Source organism: Aquarana catesbeiana, linkage group LG13 (assembly GCF_042186555.1).
Source record: "Aquarana catesbeiana isolate 2022-GZ linkage group LG13, ASM4218655v1, whole genome shotgun sequence".
NCBI lineage: Eukaryota > Metazoa > Chordata > Amphibia > Anura > Ranidae > Aquarana > Aquarana catesbeiana.
Window position 1 is genome coordinate 199,945,988 of NC_133336.1, and position 23,634 is coordinate 199,969,621.

The 23,634-nt window shown below is 44.5% G+C and overlaps 1 protein-coding gene across 2 annotated transcripts in view; it reads right to left on the minus strand.

Moving 5' to 3' along the window:
* The window catches only part of LOC141117593 (uncharacterized), a 73,354-nt gene that overhangs the window by 39,868 nt on the left and 9,852 nt on the right, over positions 1-23,634 (minus strand). For both annotated transcript variants that reach the window (XM_073610517.1, XM_073610518.1), the window contains exons 2-3: positions 18,148-18,219; positions 428-760 (exon numbers count right to left, since the gene is read on the minus strand). In XM_073610517.1, coding sequence (XP_073466618.1) covers positions 428-760; positions 18,148-18,196 — 382 coding nt within the window. In that variant the 5' untranslated portion in view covers positions 18,197-18,219. The remainder of the gene's footprint in view (positions 1-427; positions 761-18,147; positions 18,220-23,634) is intronic.

The following is a 23,634-nucleotide window of genomic DNA, read 5'->3' on the forward strand; positions in this document are numbered from 1 at the left end:
AATAGAAAAGAGTTGCTGGAAAGTATGATGAGGGTAGGGAATAGGCTGGGAAGAAGAAGAGAAGTTGTAGTTAGAGAAGTAGAGGCTATAGTGAGGCACAGGTATGGCAGTCACAGTTCCTCACTGTAGCCTCCTAGAAAAGGAGGTCAGATTGAGGACCTAGTCAGGACAGAGCCATATGTTGGTTTGAAGAGCTGGAATGACAAAGGTGACAGTGAGAAGCTTGTAACCATCAAAGGAAAGAAGGATTTTTTTTCCTTCAACTATTTAAGGTGTTTTAGAATGGTGAGAAGGTAAGGCTATACTAATGACAAAGTTCTTTATACTCATGCCTAATAAATGCTAAATTATAGGAATTATATTAAGCCAGTTGATTATAATTATATATTTTTTGTGTTGTATTTAAGTTTTTAAAATGATTACTTACCAGGATGTTCTTCAACATAATATATTTTACTGAAAAAAAAGTTGATTGAAGATTTGTTTGTACATTTTAGGTTTGCTCTGTACATTCCTGCATCTTCACTGGTTGCGTTACATATTGTGATTGAAGATAAATTTTGAGAACAAACTCTTGATTTAAATGATTCATTTAGAAAATGTACATTATTATCAGAGATTTCCAAAAAAGTGTTGACTTCCTTTGCCCATACCACCTCTAGGACAACATTATCTTTTGCGGATGCAATCAAAGTAACATTTTCTCCAATTTTGAATGGTATTTTCTCCCTTTCTTCACTTTGTGTATTAAAGAGCACACCTAATAAAAAAAACAAATGTCTGGTTATTAAAACAATGTATTGCTTCATTTTCAGACATGAGTTGTCATTTCAATATAGTGCAAATAAGGGTGCTACTTTTAGCACAAATATTTTTATAACAAAAGTACAAGGTATTTCCTCTTAATTTATTTAAAAGAGGGTTGTCTGGAGCTACTCCAATAAATGCCCTAGGACAAAAATGGGAATGGACTATCTCGGTACCCAGTACTGAGATAGTCCATTCCCATTTTTGTCTTGGGGCATTTATTGGAGTAGCTCCAGACAACCCTCTTTTATATCATTATCAATTAAGGATGATGGTACCCGCCCCTACCTATATGTATTTATCTCCATTGAGGCAATTTTCCTCTTTATTTATTTATTTCTTTATTTTATTTCACCTATCTTATCAAAGCCTAAGTTTGTTTTTTGTTTTTTTTAAATCAGTACAAGGGATGTTACTTACATTTAATGAAAAGTGCTCCTTGTGCTGGTGTTGGTTGTCCAAATCGAAGTTCTTTGACCTCCTTCCATACCATGCAATTGTAATCTTCTGGTGGGTTTATTATCAGAGATATCCAGAACCCTTTCTGTGTCCCCTCCTCCATCCCCAGAAGCTGTACTATAGCTTCCATGAATGAAAAACAATTTATGAATGGAGAATGGGCAGGCCTTTCGTCCATCTTCCCATACTCTATTCATAGAAGCTAAAGTACAGCTTCTATGAATGGAGGGGGGCAGAAATAGTGGGCATAGTGCCAGTCACAGGTCCAGCACTGGTAATAACCCCCGCAGCACTGGAAGATTACTGCTGTGCGGTATGGAAGGGGGGGGGCAAAGGACTGACATGAAATTTCCCCAATGACAGCAAGCATCAGCACAAGGGACACTTCACATGAAAGTAACACACTTTGTGCTGATTTTTTTTAAAACAAACTTTACCCAAACATTGGCTTTAATCCAGTAGTGGGACCCCCCTATACCAATGTACACCCCTTCCTACCTAAGCTTTTTTTCTGACATTTGTTGCTTTGTTGCTTTGTTTTCTGACAAAGGTAAAATCTTTATTTTTTGCTAGATAATTTATTAGAACCCCCCAAACATCATATATATTTTTTTAAGCAGAGACCCTAGAGAATAAAATGGCAACTGTTGCAAAATTTTATGTCACACTATATCTGCGCAGCAGTCTTTCAAACGCAATTTTTTTTGGAAAAAAAATACACTTTCATTAAATAAAAAAAAAACGAGTCAGTAAAATTAGCCCTATTTGTTCTGTATAATGTGAAAGATGATGTTACGCCGAGTAAGTAAATAACCTAACATGTCATGCTTTAAAATTGTGCACACTCGTGGAATGGCGACAAACTATGTTACTTAAAAATCTCCATAGGCAGCACTTTGAAATGTTTTACAGGTTACCAGGTTAGAGATGCAGAGGATGTCTAGTTCTAGAATTATTGCTCTCATTCTAACGATCATGGCAATACCTCACATGTGTGGTTTGAACACTGTTTACATTTTCGGTCGCAACTTACGTATGCATTCACTTCTGCGTGCGAGCACGAAGGAACGGGCATTTAAAAAAAAAAAAAAAATGTATATATTTTATTTTTTTACTTTTACACTGTCCTTTTGATGTCAGAAGGAATGTAAACATCCCTTGTGACAGTAATAGACAGTGATGGGTACTCTTTATGAAGAGATCTGGGATCTTTAAGATCACTAATCTCTCCTTTGCACTTAAAAGTTTTCAAAACGCCAAGTTTGCCTGTTTTGAATGCTGTCATTTTTTTTAAATTTGGCGCCTTTAAGTCTTCTGTAAACTAGAAGTGATGTCATGACATCGCTTCCGGATTACTATACCTGAGACCTGATCAAAGCCCATTCTGGCTTTGTCCGGGTCAGTCGGCGGACGTGCTGGCTGGTCGCTCGGGCCTCCCAGTGGTTGGGATAAAAGCCGAGTGGCTTTTTAGCCACGTCGGTTGTTATCCCAAGAAAGCCAACCGCCGGCTATAAAAATGGTACCGGGGTGATGCGTGCAGCTGCAGGCATCAGCCTGGTACAACGCCCTCGAGGCCGCATATTTGCGTACAGTCGGCATAAAGGGGTTAGGTACACTTATTCTTTTCCCTCCCCTTTAGTTGCTCTAACTGATCCTACCCTCCGCAGAAACATAGGTATGCTGGCCATACACTATAAGACTTTTATGCAAAAGTTTTCATTTTCAGAACGTTGCCTCAATGTTCTGATTGTCAGTGGGGTCAAATCAACACAGTGATGAAAAAATACGAATGAGCGGGATTGAACATTTTTCTCCAACCAACACATCTTTAGCAACATATGTGATTTTCTTTTGGCCATTTCTTCCAAAATCAAGTGGTGAAAGCAAATACAATTTTCTGATTACAAACTTTTTTATTGAAAAAAAAAGTATTTCTCAGAAATATTTGGAGCAACAATGGTAGAACATACAGTATCTCACAAAAGTGAGTACACCCCTCACATTTTTGTAAATATTTTATTATATCTTTTCATGTGACAACACTGAAGAAATGACACTTTGCTACAATGTAAAGTAGTGAGTGTACAGCTTGTATAACAGTGTCAATTTGCTGTCCCCTCAAAATAACTCAACACACAGCCATTAATGTCTAAACCGCTGGCAACAAAAGTGCGTACACCCCTAAGTGAAAATGTCCAAATTGGGCCTAAAGTGTCAATATTTTGTGTGGCCACCATTATTTTCCAGCACTGCCTTAACCCTCTTGGGCATGGAGTTCACCAGAGATTCACAGGTTTCCACTGGAGTCCTCTTCCACTCCTCCATGATGACATCACAGAGCTGGTGGATGTTAGAGACCTTGCGCTCCTCCACCTTCCATTTGAGGATGCCCCACAGATGCTCAATAGGGTTTAGGTCTGGAGATATGCTTGGCCAGTCCATCACCTTTACCCTCAGCTTCATTAGCAAGGCAGTTGGCGTCTCGGGGTTGGTTTGGGGTCGTTATAATGTTGGAATACTACCTTGCGGCCCAGTCTCCAAAGGGAGGGGATCAAGCTCTGCTTTAGTACATGTTGGCATTCATGGTTCCCTTAATGATCTGTAGCTCCCCAGTGCCGGCATCACTCATGCAGCCCCAGACCATGACACTCCCACCACCATGCTTGACTGTAGGCAAGACACACTTGTCTTTGTACTCCTCACCTGGTTGCCCCCACACACGCTTGACACCATCTGAACCAAATAAGTTTATCTTGGTCTCATCAGACCACAGGACATGGTTCCAGTAATCCATGCCCTTAGTCTGCTTGTCTTTAGCAAACTGTTTGCGGGCTTTCTTGTGCATCATCTTTAGAAGAGACTTCCTTCTGGGACGACAGCCATGCAGACCAATTTGATGCAGTGTGCGGCGTATGGTCTGAGCACTGACAGGCTGACCCCCCACCCCTTCAACCTCTGCAGCAATACTGGCAGCACTCATATGTCTATTTCCCAAAGACAACCTCTGGATATGACGCTGGGCACATGCACTCAACTTCTTTGGTCTACCATGGCAAGGCCTGTTCTAAGTGGAACCTGTCCTGTTAAACTGCTGTATTGTCTTGGCCACCGTGCTGCAGCACAGTTTCAGGGCCTTGGCAATCTTCTTATAGCCTAGGCCATCTTTATTTAGAGCAACCATTCTTTTTTTCAGATCCTCAGAGAGTTCTTTGCCATGAGGTTCCATGTTGAACTTTCAGTGACCAGTATGAGAGAGTGAGAGCGATAACACCAAATTTAACACACCTGCTCCCCATTCACACCTGAGACTTTGTAACACAATCGAGTCACATGACATCGGGGAGGGAAAATGGCTAATTGGGCCCAATTTGGACATTTTCACTTAGGGGTGTACTCACTTTTGTTGCCAGCGGTTTAGACATTAATGGCTGTGTGTTGAGTTATTTTGAGGGGACAGCAAATTTACACTGTTACACAAGCTGTACACTCACTACTTTACATTGTAGCAAAGTGTCATTTCTTCAGTGTTGTCACATGAAAAGATACAATAAAATATTTACAAAAATGTGAGGGGTGTACTCACTCTTGTGAGATACTGTAGATATTAAAAGTAGTCTATTAAGGGTACATTGAAAATGTGTGCTCTAAACAGATGGTGATCTTAAATATTATATGACTGAGCGTCGCTTTAAATAACAATTATCATGGATTAAAAATAACAATAAAAGGAAAAATAAATATAATAATAGAAAAAAATTAAAACAACATTAAGGTACCATCATAAAGAGACGGCTGTTTAAATTCTATGCATTAATTTATGTTTTGTAGATAAAATAGGGATCCCATTTCAAATTAAATGCTTTCTTGGAATTATTAATAGTATGGAAAATATTCTCCATGATGTTGATATCTTCAATTCTCGCTAATATTTGTGGAAAGGGTACAACTCTAGATTTCCAATGGTATTCAATTGTCCAGGGTGTGGCAACACGTATCGTCTGGATCAGTGGAAATAGAAGTGGGTTTATATAACATTTTGAAATACTAAGCAATTGACATGGGCAAGTACAACACGCTGCTGGAACCCAGGGACATACACATCCTGTCGTTGAATGCCAGTTCTACCAATAGGCACTGGCGGTTTTTGACAGCATTTGTCCCTTGGCTTTGAGTTCACTACAGAACTTTGTTTTTTGGTCCTTGAATGCCCCTATGGTTATCTTTAGCACATGGTTCTCTGGATGCATTTAGACACCTGTGACCCTTTAGTGATTTGACCATTTTTTTAAGAGACCAAGAAGGCTTGTACCTCTAGTTGGACAGCATCCCCTGAAGAAGCTCGATATATGGGTGAAACATGTTGGGAATTCTATCCTTTTATGCTGTACCCACAAAATCTTGTAGATCTGTACTTGCCAATTGCTGTGTTTTAACAAATTTTTATTTTTTCTAAAATATAAAAAAACTTTCTTATATAATATAGTTGTTACTATTCTTCCAATTAATTTGCACCCTAAAAATCCCATTCTTTCCTTCTATATATAGTCTATTAAGGGATGTGGTGTTATTACTAAATTGACTTGTCTGATCAAAAAAATCTCTCTTTCTCCATGGGCAAGTACAATGTTTTTACCTGGAAGTCTATTGATAAGGGAAAAAACTTCCTTACATGTGAGAGATAAATGTTCACAACCCCAAAATATGTGGAGGAAAGTTCCTGGAAGTGGAAACCCCCAAAGCAGTTTGGGGAGACCTCTGGGTATATTACGTTTAGATGAGAGATGTGTAATACCATCTGGTATAAAGTTCCATCACTGTCTCTCTAATTGTCAGTGACTTAAGCTGGCCATACACCTATAGATTATCTGCAGATTTTCTATGGTTATATGGAAAAAGTGCAACAGATTTCTCCATGTTCGCTAAACTATGGATGGAGGAATCTCCCACTTTTTCCATCTAACCATAGAAAATCTGCAGATAATCTATAGGTGTATGACCAGCTTAAGTGCACTTTCGTAGGTTGACCCACAAAGTAGACCATTCTGGAATGGTCAATTGGGTGTTTATTTCAAATTTTCATTTGAGCATATATGGTAATTTATCGAAAGGGGAAGAGGTGTTGAGTTTATTATAAAGAGTTGCTATAAGACCCTTCCCTGTAGGGTTCTTAGAACATATTTGTTCATATGTGGTCAATGGAGATTTTAAGGGTTTGAGATAATTGGTTTAATAAAAGAATCTAATTTGAAGATAATTATGTTGTTCTGAAATGGAGGCTCCTTTTAATGTCTGTTAAAAGAGATAGATGTATCACCATTATAGAAGTCAGATAGCTTAGTTAATTTGTTATTTATCTGACTGCCATTGAAAATTATCAAGGGAAGAAAATGCTGATTTAAGTCTAGTATCTCCCAGAAGGATGCACTGGGAGAGGGATTGGACATTAAGGTCAGCCTTTTTTTGAATGACATCCGTCAAGTCATAGAGGATGATAAGAATTTTTATACAAATGTTCGTATAAAATGTTCCTTCGGAAACAAGATCTGACATCTATTGACTCTGCAAACTCCAGGTACTGTAGGTAGTGTCATGCTTGGGATTTGAATCACCGAACCTGTAGTATTATGACAAACTTGCAACAGATATATTTTTGAATATACTGTACATGTCTCATTGATGTGATCTTCTGTATTAGTTTCTAGGTAATTATGAAAGTGTTTTTTCAGCAGAGGCTTCATTGAAAGCAGTCCTCCCTGGTGTGTTTGTTTTCACCATAGCCTGACCACTTCCTCAGCAGTTAGTTGAGTATCTGAGACATTTGCAGTGCACTGACACCCGTCTCAAGCTCTCAGCGAACCGCTGAGAGCCTGAGATGGCCGCTCCCCACCCCTTCACAGCTCAGCACTCCAATGAGCGAGGAGGGAACAGAGCAGAGAGCTGTGACTGACAGTCTGCAGCTCTCTGCTCACGGAGCTCTGAAAACTGAGTGATCGGAGGTGTTTGATTGCTCGGTTCTCAGTTTAGAGGGGCCGGGGGACAGATGCAGCATCAGACCAAGGTAAGTATGGTTCTCAAAAAAAAATATCAGTTACTTCTCTTTTAAATACATATTCAGTTTGTCTCCCTTTAAGGAACCAGTGGCAAGGCTTGTGTACACATACTGTAAATGTATGTTCTAAGCTAGGATTAAAACAGCAATAGACTTTTATTCTGAAAACCAAATATGATACTGATCCTAAAGTGGAACTGTAACACATTTTCTGGGTAGAGTGGGAAGAACTAGAACTTATACTAGGCATTTAGGGCTCATTTACTTGTGAGTTTGGGGGGCAGTAAAACCCTGCAGTTGAGACAAAATTTACCTCCCAAACTGCTAACCTCTTTTGCTGCAGAGACCGTGTCCAGGTGTATACATGTGCCGTGGCCACAATGCTTTGCTTCACAGCCATGGCAGCAATTATACCCCCTGTCACTTTGAGGGCAACTCATTCAAGTAAATGTTACAGAAGAAAAGCAAATAACCCCCCAGGTTTTTTTAATGTTGCAGCAAGCAAACTATCAAACAAATTTGAATCTATAGAAAAGTATTTAATTGTACAAATATTAAAATCCACAAAGGTTTTAAAATATGAGATCTGGTTACAAAATTTCTTATTATGACTAGGGATGAGCCGAACACCCCCCCGGTTCGGTTCGCACCAGAACCCGCGAACGGACCGAAAGTTCGCACGAACGTTAGAACCCCATTGACGTCTATAGGACTCGAACGTTCGAAATCAAAAGTGCTCATTTTAAAGGCTAATTTGCATGGTATTGTCCTAAAAAGGGTTTGGGGACCCGGGTCCTACCCCAGGGGACATGTATCAATGCAAAAAAAACTTTTAAAAACGGCCGTTTTTTCTGGAGCAGTGATTTTAATGATGCTTGAAGTAAAAAAAAAAAAAGTGAAATATTCCTTTAAATATCGTACCTGGGGGGTGTCTATAGTATGCCTGTAAAGTGACGCGTGTTTCCCATGTTTAGAACAGTCCCTGCACCAAATGTCATTTTTAAAGGAAAAAATCTCATTTAAAACTGCTTGCGGGTTTAATGTCATGTCGGGTCATGGCAATATGGATGAAAATCAGTGAGACAAACGGCATGGGTACCCCCCAGTCCATTACCAGGCCCTTTGGGTCTTGTATGGATATTAAGGGGAACCCCGCACCCAAATTAAAATAAGGAAAGGTGTGGGGCCACCAGGCCCTATATAATCTGAACAGCAGTATACAGGCGGTGCAAACAAGACAGGGACTGTAGGTTTGTTGTTAAGTAGAATCTGTTTGTAATTTTGAACATTTTTAACGTGTTTAGCTCCAGCCAAAAAATCTTTTCTAAGCTTTTTGGAAAACATAGGGAAGGGTTATCACCCCTGTGACATTTGTTTTGCTGTCTTTCGTCCTCTTCAGAAGATTTCACCTCACTTTTTTGTCCCAATGAAAAATGTTTTTTGAAAATTTGGGTTTTTTTGTGGAACAAGGATTGGAAAGCATCAGGGGAAAGGAGAAATTGTTTTCCAATATTAACTCTTACAGGAGAGAATTTCCCTTCCTAGGGGTAGATTTCATCTCACTTCCTGTTGTCTCCTTCCGTTTGCAAGTAGGAGTCGTTTGTAAGTTAGATGTTTGAAAGTAGGGTCCTGCCCTATATACTCAGCAGAAATTTGGGCCTTAGGTGTTGCTGTGGCCACAACACTGTAAGCCCTCACAGGGCCCTGCTGTGAAATATTAGATCAAGAATTGTAATTACATGCCCCTGTTGAACAGGAGCTGAAAAATTAGGCCTTAGGCACTGGTGCTGGTGCCACAACACTGCAACCCCTCACAGACACTCTAGTTGGAACGCAGGAACGAGCCCTGCTGCAAAGTATTGCTTCAAAAATTGTAATTACACGCCCCTGTTAGACAGGGGCAGAAAAATTGGGCCTTAGGCACTGGTGCTGGTGCCACAACACTGCAACCCCTCACAGACACTCTAGTTGGAACGCAGGAACGAGCCCTGCTGCAAAGTATTGCATCAAAAATTGTAATTACACGCCCCTGTTAGACAGGGGCAGAAAAATTGGGCCTTAGGCACTGGTGCTGGTGCCACAACACTGCAACCCCTCACAGACACTCTAGTTGGAACGCAGGAACGAGCCCTGCTGCAAAGTATTGCATCAAAAATTGTAATTACACGCCCCTGTCAGACAGGGGCAGAAAAATTGGGCCTTAGGCACTGGTGCTGGTGCCACAACACTGCAACCCCTCACAGACACTCTAGTTGGAATGCAGGAACGAGCCCTGCTGCAAAGTATTACATCAAAAATTGTAATTACACGCCCCTGTTAAACAGGGGCTGAAAAATTGTGCCTTAGGCACTGGTGGTGGCGCCCAGAACTAAAAATGTTCTTACAAGCTATCAGCGTGATGATTGAGGAGGAAGAGGATAATTACTCAGGGATAGTCACTCAGCATCAGCATAGGCAGTCTTTGAAGGGATCTGAGATTTCAAAAAAAATTATTCGGTTACATCAGCATCAGGTGCTTGGTAGCTGGTGGTGATCCAAGACTCATTCATTTTTATGAAGGTCAGCCGATCGACCGAGTCGGTGGACAGACGCACCCTGTGATCGGTTACCACGCCTCCAGCAGCACTGAATGTGCGTTCCGAAAGAACGCTGGATGCAGGACAGGCCAGTAGCTCAATTGCATACTGTGCAAGCTCTGGCCAGTGATCCATCCTCAAGACCCAGTAACCCAGAGGATTTTCGGTGGGAAAGGTGTCCAAGTCTGATCTTGCCCCTAGGTATTCCTGCACCATGTAAAACAGATGCTGGCGATGGTTGCTGGAACCGATCATACCTTGGGGCTGCGGACCAAAAAATTGTCTGAACGCATCGGTCAGACGGCCACCTTCTCCACCGCTCCTTCTTTGACTGACCGAAGCCTCAGCAACACGTTGTCCAGAAACAGGAGTTTGTAACCTCCCAGTCTCTGGGAACGCGTTGCACAGACCTTTCTGCAAGGCCTCCCGAAGATGTTTCATCCTCTGCTCCCTCTGCGATGGCAAGATAAGGTCCGCAACCTTACCCTTGTAACGTGGATCAAGGAGGGTTGCCAGCCAGTATTGGTCCTTCTCCTTGATACCACGAATACGAGGATCCTTACGCAGGCTTTGCAGGATCAGGGAGGCCATGCAGCGTAGGTTTGCTGAGGCATTCGGTCCGGAGTCCTCTGGGTCACTAAGGACAACAACGTCCGCAGCCACCTCCTCCCAGCCACGTACAAGTCCATGGGTTCCTTGGGACTGATCCCTTAAAGACTGCTGCTGATGCTGAGTGCCAGGCTCCACCTCCATACTGACACAATCTTCCTCCTCCTCCTCCTCCTCCTCGTCCTCTTCCTGTGTGATCGGCGGGCACGCAGGAACACTGTCTGGATAAAGGGGGCCTTGAGAGCTAAGGAAGTCCTCCTCTTCCTGCCTCTGTTCTGCCTCAGGGGGACAGTGTCACTGATGCATGCACTGTCAGTGCTCACCATCCTCGTGGCCTCCTCGAATGGTGACAGGACAGTGCATGCATCCCTGATCATGGCCCACTGGCGTGGGGAAAAAAAACAAGCTCCCCTGACCCTGTCCTGGTGCCATAGTCGCACAGGTACTCATTGATGGCCCTCTGCTGCGTGTGCAGCCGCTGCAGCATGGCCAACGTTGAGTTCCACCTGGTGGGCATGTCACAGATTAGGCGGTTCTTGGGCAGGTTAAACTCCTTTTGGAGGTCCGTCAGCCGAGCACTGGCATTATATGACCGGCGGAAATGCACACAGACTTTCCTGGCCTGCCTCAGGACATCCTGTAAGCCCGGGTACCTGCCCAAGAACCGCTGCACCACCAAGTTAAGGACGTGAGCCAAACAGGGCACATGGGTCATTTGTCCCTGTCGGAGGGCAGAGAGGAGGTTGGTGCCATTGTCGCAAACCACCATTCCTGCCTTAAGTTGGCGTGGCATCAACCACCTCTGAACCTGCCCCTGCAGAGCTGACAGAACCTCTGCCCCAGTGTGGCTCCTGTCCCCCAAGCACACCAGCTCAAGCACCGCATGGCATCTTTTGGCCTGCGTACTTGCGTAGCCCCTTGAACGCCTACGGAGCACCGCTGGTTCCGAGGAAGAGGCCATGGAGGAAGAAGAAGAAGAGGAGGGGGTGGAGGAGAGAGGTGTGTCACAATCAGCATTTTGGAGGCGTGGTGGCGGAACAACCTCCAACACTACTGCACCTTGTCCTGCATCCTTCCCAGCTGCCAGCAGAGTCACCCAATGCGCCGTGAAACTTAGGTAACGTCCCTGTCCATGCCTGCTGGACCATGAGTCAGCGGTAATATGCACCTTACCGCTGACCGCCCTGTCCAGCGAGGCATGGACATTGCCTTCCACATGCCGGTAGAGAGCCGGAATCGCCTTCCGTGAGAAAAAGTGGCGTTTGGGTACCTGCCACTGAGGAACCGCACATTCCACAAACTCACGGAAGGGGGCAGAGTCTACCAACTGAAAAGGCAGCAGTTGAAGTGCTAGCAATTTTGCCAAGCTAGCATTCAACCGCTGGGCATGTGGATGGCTGGGAGCAAACTTCTTTCGGCGGTGCAGCAGCTGGGGCAGGAAAATTTGCCTGGTACAATCTGACGTCGGTGTACCAAAAGCAGATTGCCCACAAGTACTTGGCTGTGACACACCTAATTCTACACCTTCATTCCTCTCACTGCAGGTCTCAGAGAGGACTGAAGGTCTAGTGGGGTTGGAAATCTCAGCTGATGAGGAGCAAGGAGAGATCCTCTTTGTTCTTTGGTGTGGGTCTTTTAGATACGCTTGCCAACGAACTGCATGGCAGGTCAACATATGTCTGGTCAAGCATGTGGTACCCAAGCGGGAGATGTTTTGGCCACGCGAGATACGCTTGAGACATATGTTGCAAATAGCAGCGGTGCGATCTGATGCATTCGTCTCAAAAAAGGCCCACACCAAAGAACTTTTTGAATAACGCGCAGAGACTGCAGCGCCCTGCACATGTGGAGCTTTGGGGTGTGAGCAGTCAATGTGCTGCCCTTAGGCTGGCCCCTGGAGGGCATCCTGCCTCGTTGGTGATGTGCCGCCGCCTCCTCCTCCTCCTCCTCCTCTTCCTCCTCTCTCCTATCAGGCACCCACGTTGAGTCAGTGACCTCATCATCCCCTCCCTCCTCATCACTGGAGCAAACCTGGCAGTATGCTGCAGCAGGGGGAGCATGACTGCCAGATTGCTGTCCTTCTTGGGCACCCCCTCTGTCCGTGCTCATGTTACTGCCTTCATCGAGCTCAGTATCGTCATCAGAGCCTTCCAAACGCTGGGCATCCTCCTGGAGCATGTACCCAACACTGTGGTCAAACAGTTCGAGGGAATCCTCATGAGGACATGGTGGAGCTAGGGAAGGAGTCACTGATGACATTGAGCTGAGGGAAGAGGCCGCTGCTTTGCCAGACAAAGCACCCTGGGCATGGGTGAGAGAGGATGAGGAGGATGAGGACGGCTTGGTCATCCACTCGACCAAGTCTTCCGCATGTTGCGGCTCAACACGGCCAGCTGCCGAAAAAAAGGCCAAGCGTGTCCCATGGCCACGTGCTGATGAGGATGCACCATCTCCACGACCAGCACTAGACACAGAGCCTGCTTGCCCTCTCTTATTGGCTTGTGACTGTCTGCCTCTCCTTCTTGGCCTTCCAGACATACTAATGGCCTGTAGCTGCACTAAGCTGGGATAGAACACCAGTAATTTTCTTCAGGTAGCTTTATATACTGTAACCAGACAAGCCTGCCTGTCAGTAGGAAGATAACAGGAACGGATCTAGCTGAACACTGTGAGCAGGACGCACTGTACTAAATGTAAATAGTCTAGCTGCCTGACCGTGGTACTAATAGGATCAAATAGAACACCTGTAATTTTCTTCAGGTAGCTTTATATACTGTAACCAGACAAGCCTGCCTGTCAGTAGGAAGATAACAGGAACGGATCTAGCTGTACACTGTGAGCAGGACGCACTGTACTAAATGTAAATAGTCTAGCTGCCTGACCGTGGTACTAATAGGATCAAATAGAACACCTGTAATTTTCTTCAGGTAGCTTTATATACTGTAACCAGACAAGCCTGCCTGTCAGTAGGAAGATAACAGGAACGGATCTAGCTGAACACTGTGAGCAGGACGCACTGCACTAAATGTAAATAGTCTAGAAGATAACAGGAACGGATCTAGCTGAACACTGTGAGCAGGACGCACTGCACTAAATGTAAATAGTCTAGAAGATAACAGGAACGGATCTAGCTGAACACTGTGAGCAGGACGCACTGCACTAAATGTAAATAGTCTAGAAGATAACAGGAACGGATCTAGCTGAACACTGTGAGCAGGACGCACTGCACTAAATGTAAATAGCAGGAACGGATCTAGCTGAACACTGTGAGCAGGACGCACTGCACTAAATGTAAATAGTCTAGAAGATAACAGGAACGGATCTAGCTGAACACTGTGAGCAGGACGCACTGCACTAAATGTAAATAGCAGGAACGGCTCTAGCTGAACACTGTGAGCAGGACGCACTGCACTAAGTGTAAATAGCAGGAACGGATCTAGCTGAACACTGTGAGCAGGACGCACTGCACTAAATGTAAATAACAGGAACGGATCTAGCTGAACACTGTGAGCAGGACGCACTGCACTAAATGTAAATAGTCTAGAAGATAACAGGAACGGATCTAGCTGAACACTGTGAGCAGGACGCACTGCACTAAATGTAAATAGCAGGAACGGATCTAGCTGAACACTGTGAGCAGGACGCACTGCACTAAATGTAAATAGCAGGAACGGATCTAGCTGAACACTGTGAGCAGGACGCACTGCACTAAATGTAAATAGCAGGAACGGATCTAGCTGAACACTGTGAGCAGGACGCACTGCACTAAATGTAAATTGCAGGAACGGATCTAGCTGAACACTGTGAGCAGGACGCACTGCACTAAATGTAAATTGCAGGAACGGATCTAGCTGAACACTGTGAGCAGGACGCACTGCACTAAATGTAAATAGCAGGAACGGATCTAGCTGAACACTGTGAGCAGGACGCACTGCACTAAATGTAAATAACAGGAACGGATCTAGCTGAACACTGTGAGCAGGACGCACTGCACTAAATGTAAATAGCAGGAACGGATCTAGCTGAACACTGTGAGCAGGACGCACTGCACTAAATGTAAATAGCAGGAACGGATCTAGCTGAACACTGTGAGCAGGACGCACTGCACTAAATGTAAATAGTCTAGAAGATAACAGGAACGGATCTAGCTGAACACTGTGAGCAGGACGCACTGCACTAAATGTAAATAGCAGGAACGGATCTAGCTGAACACTGTGAGCAGGACGCACTGCACTAAATGTAAATAGCAGGAACGGATCTAGCTGAACACTGTGAGCAGGACGCACTGCACTAAATGTAAATAACAGGAACGGATCTAGCTGAACACTGTGAGCAGGACGCACTGCACTAAATGTAAATAGCAGGAACGGATCTAGCTGAACACTGTGAGCAGGACGCACTGCACTAAATGTAGATAGCAGGAACGGATCTAGCTGAACACTGTGAGCAGGACGCACTGCACTAAATGTAAATTGCAGGAACGGATCTAGCTGAACACTGTGAGCAGGACGCACTGCACTAAATGTAAATAGTCTAGAAGATAACAGGAACGGATCTAGCTGAACACTGTGAGCAGGACGCACTGCACTAAATGTAAATAGCAGGAACGGATCTAGCTGAACACTGTGAGCAGGACGCACTGCACTAAATGTAAATAGTCTAGATAGAAGATAACAGGAACGGATCTAGCTAAACTGAATACAGTGTATATATATATATATGCAACACCTGGGATGCATATATATACACAATACACTGTAAGTGCAGCTAACTGACTGACTGTTCTGCCTAATCTATCTAACTCAAATCAAATGACACTGTCTCTCTCTCTCTCTATCTCTCAGCACACCGGAACACACACTACACAGGGCCGCCGTGCAGGCGGCCTTATATAGTGTGGGGTGTGTACTAAATCCCCTGAGCCATAATTGGCCAAAGCCACCCTGGCTTTGGCCAATTACAGCTCTCTCTACTGACGGCGCTGTGATTGGCCAAGCATGCGGGTCATAGTGCATGCTTGGCCAATCATCAGCCAGCAATGCACTGCGATGCCGCAGTGAATTATGGGCCGTGACGCGCCACACGAATTTAGCGCGAACGGCCCATATCGTTCGCAATTCGACGAACGGGCGAACAGCCGATGTTCGAGTCGAACATGGGTTCGACTCGAACACGAAGCTCATCCCTAATTATGACCCATCGATCATACAAACATACAAAGTAGGCAGGTAAACTCAAGGGAAATTTATAGCAGTAAGTGATCCTGCCCCAGACAAACGCTCCCCAATGCGTTGTGACCAAACAAGTCGTAGTCTTCTTCAGGGGGACTGTGTTATCTAAATACAAAGACATATCAAACCTTATGGTATCACAGAAACTCAAGACTGTCCATATGAGTTTGCAGGGTATAGTTACCTCCAATAGATGGGAGAAAGTGGTGCTAGGGACTTGCAAACAGAGGGATTAAGCCCCATGGGGGGTGGGGTTAGTACCTATACAAAGATATTTGCGCCCTCTCCCTAGTTCTTCTATACGGTATACTGCTGAATATAATCATCAAGTGAGATAACTATTCAGAAATACAATATACCTACATCCTCTATATTTTTTCTTAAGAAATTCTTCTCTTCCTTGATTGCCTCTTGTGCACCTGTTCCACTATCCTATGTTCACACATATTGTTACATTGCTATCTATAATCCATTTTTCTTGGGAATTGTTTACCATAGGTGGCTTGTTTCCATATCCTTTGAGCACTGTCAGCATGCTTCCTTAAAAGCCAGTTACATCGGGCCCTGCCATGTGAATAGTCAAAATTACCTAAGAGCAGTCTGGATTAACAAAAAATAATTCCTTTGAAAGTCCCTGATTCCAACACTGTCTCCCATCTATTGGAGGTAACTATACCCTGCAAACTTATATGGACAGTCTTGAGTTTCTGTGATACCATGTACTTATAAGGTTTGATATGTCTTTGTATTTAGACAGGTCAGTCCCCCTGAAGAAGACTACGACTTGTTTGGTCAAAACGCGTTGGTTCCTTTGTCTGGGGCAGGATCACTTACTGCTATAAATTTTGCTTGGAGTATACCTGCCTACTTTCTACGTTATTATGATTGATGGGTCATGATAAGAAATTTTGTAACCAAAGCTCATATTTTAACACCTTTGTGGATTTTAATATTTGTACAATAAAATACTTTTTTACATATTCAAATTTGTTTGATAGTTTGCTTGCTGCAACATAAAAACCCCAGGGGAATCTTAGATTTTCTTCTGTAACATATTATTTGGGGTGTGAAGTCTCCTTACCTCCATGTGCTTCTCCAGTTTTCACTCATTCAAGTAAATAGGGCTGCTCTGCCAGCACCCTGCAACCAAGTGCAGTATATGTGGTTGCTGGATTTAAGGGGATAAACCAGGCGATGAGGAGGCGATACAACCGCATCTTCCCCACCTGCGCAAAGCTCTCTAAGGACGATTCTCTTTTTAGAGAGCACAGCTAGTGTGAACAAGCCCTTATAGTTGCATTCCCATTGGAAAAGTTCCTCTGTCTGTCCCAGTGATGCAACAGGAAGTGAGGAGACTCCCTACAAAAGCAACACAGACAGCTGACGTTCTCTCACCCTTCCTTAATCCAACCAAAACTTAATAAGAGATAAAATGGATGGATTTGCAACTTTAAAAAGTTCAGTAGGACACTATGGTATGACACCTGAGCAATCTAAATAGTTAGAAGGGGATTCAACATAACCACACACATAGATATTTCAATTGTTCTTGGTCTTTGGCCAGTTGAACCCCATGTAGGCTTCCTATATTTCTTGGTGCATGTTGGCTTAGAGGTTGACACTTATGCTTTGCAGCTCTAGTAATGTCATGATCATTATCTCAGCCTTGTCCAATCAAAGAACAATTCGCATCCATTGAGAAAAAGCAAAACAATCTCTAAATAGCACCCATGCTGAGCGGGCAACCTTCTGTGTTTAATAAGCAGCAAGGCAGCCACTCAACACCGGACCTGGAAGCTAGTAGAGATCACTGAAGTAAGGTCTTCAGTTTAAATTGCCACCAATCGTGCACAAATCAAGGGCTATAGAGACATGGATGAGCGAGTTTGGGCTGGAGGAACTTGACTGGCCTGCACAGAGTCTTGACCTCAACCCGATAGAACACCTTTGGGATGAATTAGAGTGGAGACTGCGAGCCAGGCCTTCTCGTCCAACATCAGTGCCTGACCTCACAAAAGCGCTTCTGGAAGAATGGTCAAACCTTGTGGACAGCCTTCCCAGAAGAGTTTAAGCTGTTATAGCTGCAAAGAGTGGGCCAACTCAATATTGAATCCTACGGAATAAGACTGGGATGCCATTATAGTTCATGTGCGTGTAAAGGCAGGTGTCCCAATACTTTTGGTAATATAGTGCAGAGTTGACCATGCAGTGAGAAGTTTGAATGGTTGCAACCGAGATCTGAAATCTGAATTTGTATTTCAACAATTGATGGGGGGGGGGGGGGGGGATTGTAACTAAAACCACATGGCCTTTAAGCCGGGAATGGAAAAAAAAGAACACTCCATTTGAAGCCACAGACAGCTATTTTTATTGGTGGTGAGAGAGCTACACAGAGATGAATAAAGTAATAACTTACCGTTTAGACAGCCTAGAAAACATATCACGGCAAAACATACATTCTTCATAGTAATCCTTTGGTATCACAGCTCTAAAACAGAAAAAGTAACAATCTATAATTATATAATACATATGTAAAGTAAAACTACTTAGGGGCGAACACAGCTTTAACTAGGGATAGGTGAATCTGCCCTGGTTCGGCTCATTGAATAATGTTTGAAATTTCCAGAACCTGAACTATTGTTAAAAAGAGGGCGTGGGGAGACCGTTAACAAACCAAAAGCTAAGTAAAAAAAGCAAAAAAAAAAAACCTACAGTGGGGGGGGGGGGGGGGTAGTCCTTCAAATATGATATTGAGAGCAACATAAAAAGAACACCAATCCTTTAAATTTAATGCTTGGTAGATGCCCTAAAGCTGTATGTGGTGTAACAGCGTCAGTGTCACCATATTTTGGCATTTCACATTTTGGATGTGTAACTGATTTTTTTAACTTTTACATTTAGCTTTGCTTAAATACAGCAGCAGAAAAAAAACATGTTTTTTTCTTTTGCTTTTAACCACCTCCCATCTGCCGTATTGTATAATGATGGCATCAGGGTGGTTCTCTCGTTTCGGGACGACATCGTTTAACGTCATCCCAGTCTTGGTGCGGGACACAGCACATCCCCAATATCGGTAAAGAGCCGATGACACAACTCTTTACCCATGTGATCAGCTGTGTCCAATCACAGCTGATCACATGTAAACAAGGAAATGCTGGTTATCAGCTTTCCTCTCCTCACACTGACAGCGTGTGAGGAGAGGAGAGCTGATCAGCGGCATCCATAGGTGTGCACAGCCTATTGTATTAGGGTGTGCACCTCAAAGCTCCAACACATATGCCTTTGTGACATATTAACCCGCCTTTTTCCCACTCGTCATCCTAAAACAATGAGGGGGGGAGCAGGTGAGCACACAGGGGGACCTGGGCAGCAGAAAGAAAAGGAACTGGGATAAGAGGGGTGGCATACATTGGTACCAATCCCCTGTATTTTCATCCCGTGGCAGCTGAATATCGGCGAGAGGAAGAGGAGAAGCCTACTTTCAGCTGCTGCAGAAGAAAAAATACAGATCGGTCCCTTAATTTCCACTCTAGCCGCCTATCCTGTCTAGGTTCTGGGGGTCGGCAAGTAAGGATCGCGGCTTACCTGTCACCTGCCCACAATTGATGGGTTGCCAACTCCAGGATTAGGGTGTGCCCAGGCACACCTGGCACACCCCTTGCGCACGCCTATGGTGGCATCTCCTCCCTGGGGAGACATGTATAGGTAATCAGGACACTGATTATCAGTGCAGCCCCAACAGCGCTCATCAGTGATGAAAGTCAGTGCTGCATATCAGTGTGGAGGAACGTAATGTACATAATGATAATCATAAAAATGCCTATTTTCTTATGTGTATACATGTTTCTATGCAACTCCTTACTTATTATATAGTATACAGATTGGCTCTGCTTTGGAACCAAAAAGATGGCGTGTATACCCTACTACCCACGCATTGCAAGAATGCGAAGAGAGAACTAGCTTCAACCAAACTTCAAGCATCAAGTTTCTGCATTTCTCTTGTATTTCAGCCAATAAGATGTATACATAGCAATGACGTATCTTTGTGTACAAAACATTAGCACCGCCCTGGAATAAACCAGAAGTGTTGGAAGTAACCGAGCTGAACATGTGTCAGAGTGTTTACTTCTAGAGTGCATGCATATTCACACTTTTTAATTAGAAACAGCAGCAGATAACCTTGAGCTCGATTGAATCTCTTAACCTTATCAATTGGCGCTGACAATGTGGGGCTCCAGGCTTCGATCGAAGAGAGACCGCATTCCACGACCGAACGGCTGGCCGAGTCAGTGCAAGGGGGTTTGCGCAACCTTAAAGTGGTGTTCCGGCCGAAATTATACTTTTAAAATAAAAATACCCCTATAATACACAAACTTAATGTATTCTAGTAAAGTTAGTCTGTAAACTAAGGTCTGTTTTGTTAGTTTATAGCAGTAGTTTGTTATTTTATAAACTTACAGCAGGCCGTGGCCATCTTAAGTGTGGGCATCTGAAGCCAGACTGTATTTCTTCCTGGATCTCATCCTTGCAGATCTCACACATGCTCAGTGCAGCACAAGCAGTGTAATAGGTTTCAGGTCAGGTTTCCATAGCAACGGCAGTTTCAGAGGAAGTTGCCGCCCCTTCCCAGAAGGCATTGGAAACAGGAAATGATGCGATGGGCCGCGGCCAGGGAGGAGGAAGTGAAAAATGAATACAGCAGATATACAGTAGGTGCTGAGAAAAAAAAATGAAAAAATATCCAATTTGTTTACAGTGCACAGTTTAGTGAGGGATGCTGAAAAGTTGTAAAAGTGGGTGGAATTTCACTTTAACAGTACGGTAAGCATATTTATTCTTACCACTGTACGACTTGCCTCTGACTGGGCTGGCTGATTGGTCTTGTTGGCTCTCTGAGATTGTTCAAAGAGGCAGGTAATTTATTCCTCGCCTCGGGCTGTTTTAATGAACCTGCTATTGGGTCTATGCTGACTGTATTATTTGTTCAGTGTCTACTATCCTGAAGTGTTGCAACTCAGTAGTCTGAAAGTGCAGTTGCATTTGTGTGTCCTAAACCCAGATGAGCTGTCTGCCTCTGGGGGAGATTGGAACCTTGCAACAAATGTCTATGAACGGGTTACTCAGGTGAGCTGTTGGCCCCTGAGGTGACGGTGCAAAGGATGGTAGGCGTAATGTTATGTCATGTTCTAAATCTGTATGTGGATGAATGTTTGGCATCAATGTGGGTGGCTGGGGTTTGATAAAAGTCAAGCAGTCAGGTTACAGAGAGAAACAGCCAAGAGAATGCGAGGAGACAGTTGCAGAGGAAAGAAAGGAATGCTAACATTTGATATTGTGAAGAATGTGATATTGTGAAGCGGTTAAAAAAGTTGTAAAAAGTAGCGAAGGTTAGGTTGCTAAAGAAACAGAGAGGAATTCTGTGTGATAACGGCTTATTGGATGTGGCAAAAGCATTGCACAAAGAAAATTGGATAGAAGAAATTAAGTAATCTAGCAATTGTATTATGTATGTGTACCATAAAGTTGATCCGTATGTTGGAACTTGGAACAAAGGAGGGGAGGGGCAACCCCGCCCTCCGCCTAATGCCCACTCCCTTCTCACCACCTCAGCCCAAACACAACCCACTGTGACAACTACCTGTGGGGGCCATCCTAGTGCACCCAGGCCTTCACTTCCTGCCCAGCCCAGTGCACTTCCTGCTGGCGGCCATCTTGGTACACCCAGTAGGCCCAACCATGGCCTATACCTAGTCCTCCCTGTTTTAAACCAGGATGGTTTCTACCACACACCTGTCTTCCCCAATACGGAAGCACTACCTTCACAGGCCGGATATGTTAATGATGAAGAAGCGTCCGAGTGGGAAGACCAACAACAAGCAGCAAGGCCACCCGCTGATTTAACCCCCAATCCGGCTCCGGACTCACAGTTCCGAAAGGATCTCAAACGTATGCTGACAACCGTAAGGAACAGTGCCCCTTGCCAGCCCCCGCCCCAACACCAGTCTCAGTTACCAGAAGGGGTACCGGTGATGTATGTCGCTTTTACCCCATCACAAGCAGCGGCCTTAGTGACAAGTCTGCCTGACCCAGAGAAACAGCCAATGCTCTTCTACCACAGGATAGTGCAGATACAATAAACTTACTCAGCTGACTGGAGAGACTTGATCAGCCTATGCCAAATTAAAGCAGGACATGTGTTTTGGCCAGTCATGCAAGCGGCCTTCAATGATGCCTGCCTGACAAGTGCCACTTCCTATACCTCAGGCGTGGGGTTCTATGCCCAACTCCGTGAGTGGGCAAAGGAGAAATTGGCAGATCAGACCACCACAATCCAAGATATTGCCCAAGATAAAAGGGAGTCTGTGGAGAAGTATCATGCTAGACTCATACAGGCCTTTGATGATCTGGGCTTCTCCCACTATGAAAAGGCACACACACACACGTTTCCTGCGTGGGAGTGGATGGGGTGCCCCGCTCCAGTCCACTTACTGAGCCACTCTAAGTGGGGACATTTCCTGATTTGCTTGCCAGATTTGTGGTGTCCTCTACATGTCACTTGAATCTGATAGGAGCTGATGTGCTGTCCAGACTACAGGCCTCAATAATTTTCACGCCTGAGGGGGGGTGAAGTTACAAACTCCCCTATCCTTGGAAGACTCATCTGCTTTGTGTTCTCTGCCTCTCATGATGACAATTCATGAAGCAATAAATCCAAGTTCAATACGGCAGGAAGTCCTTTACAGAATCCCTGTGTGCCTATGGTCTACAGGACCGGAAGACATCGGTCACTTAAAAGTGCCACCAGTTTCAGTCAAGCTCAAAGAGGGCGCACCATTGCCCTGGAAACCACAATACCCTCTAAAGTTAGCCCAATCTGCAGCTATTTCGAAGCATGTCAAGGCCTTCGTGTCAAATAGAGCCCTGATACCCTGTACATCTCCATGCAACACACCTCTGTTCTCTGGGAAGAAGAGAACCCCTAAAAGAGAAAGAGACAAGTACAGAATGGTCCAGGACCTCCGAACAGTTAATGAAGCTACAGTCTTAGATACACCAATTGTGTCTAACCCTCACACTCTACTTGCGGGGGGGTGCCTCTGACCGCAAAGTACCTCAGAATGGTGGACCTTGCAAACGCTTTCTCCAGTGTCCACCCTCACCCCTCCTCCTGGTACCTTTTTGCATTCACCCACGAAAAGAAGCAGCAACATACCTAGACAGTTATGCCACAAGGGGCGCAGAACTCTCTGAGCCAGTTTGCAAAAGCTATGGCTATCATCCTTGACACATGACAAGAGGATCACTCGGAAGTGATTCTCCTCCAATATGTTGATGACCTTCTCCTCTGTGCAGATGACTTACCCACTGTTGAAGTCACCTCAAAAAGCCTGTTGTGTTATCTTGCCAACCAGGGTTTCAAAGCCTCAAAGCCCAAATTGCAGTGGCGCTCAACATCTGTCAATTTGCTTGGACACTGTTTGTCCCATGGGACAAAACACCTCACTGAAGAAAGGGTGAAAGTAATCTCTGACATCCCACTGCCACAAGGCCAGAAGCCCCTTCATGCCTTCCTTGGACTAATTTCCTAGTGCAGAGCATGGATTCCAGAAGCCTCCCTACTGATGCTCTGTAATCAGACCTCTTCCAGATGTCTCCCAAAGCAATATCCAACTTTGAGGCCCTCAAATGCGCCATCCCCAGCGCTAGGGCTCCCAGACTACGACAAAACGTTCAAGCTCTTTGTATCCGAATGTCTGAGACATGCTGCAGGTGTACTCACCCAATCACACGGCAACCGCCTACGTCCTACAATATTATTCCTGTCATCTGGATGCGGTAGCAAGAGGAGGCCCATTGTGTCTGCGAGCTGTCTTTGCTGCACAAGTCTTGCTTGACAACACTT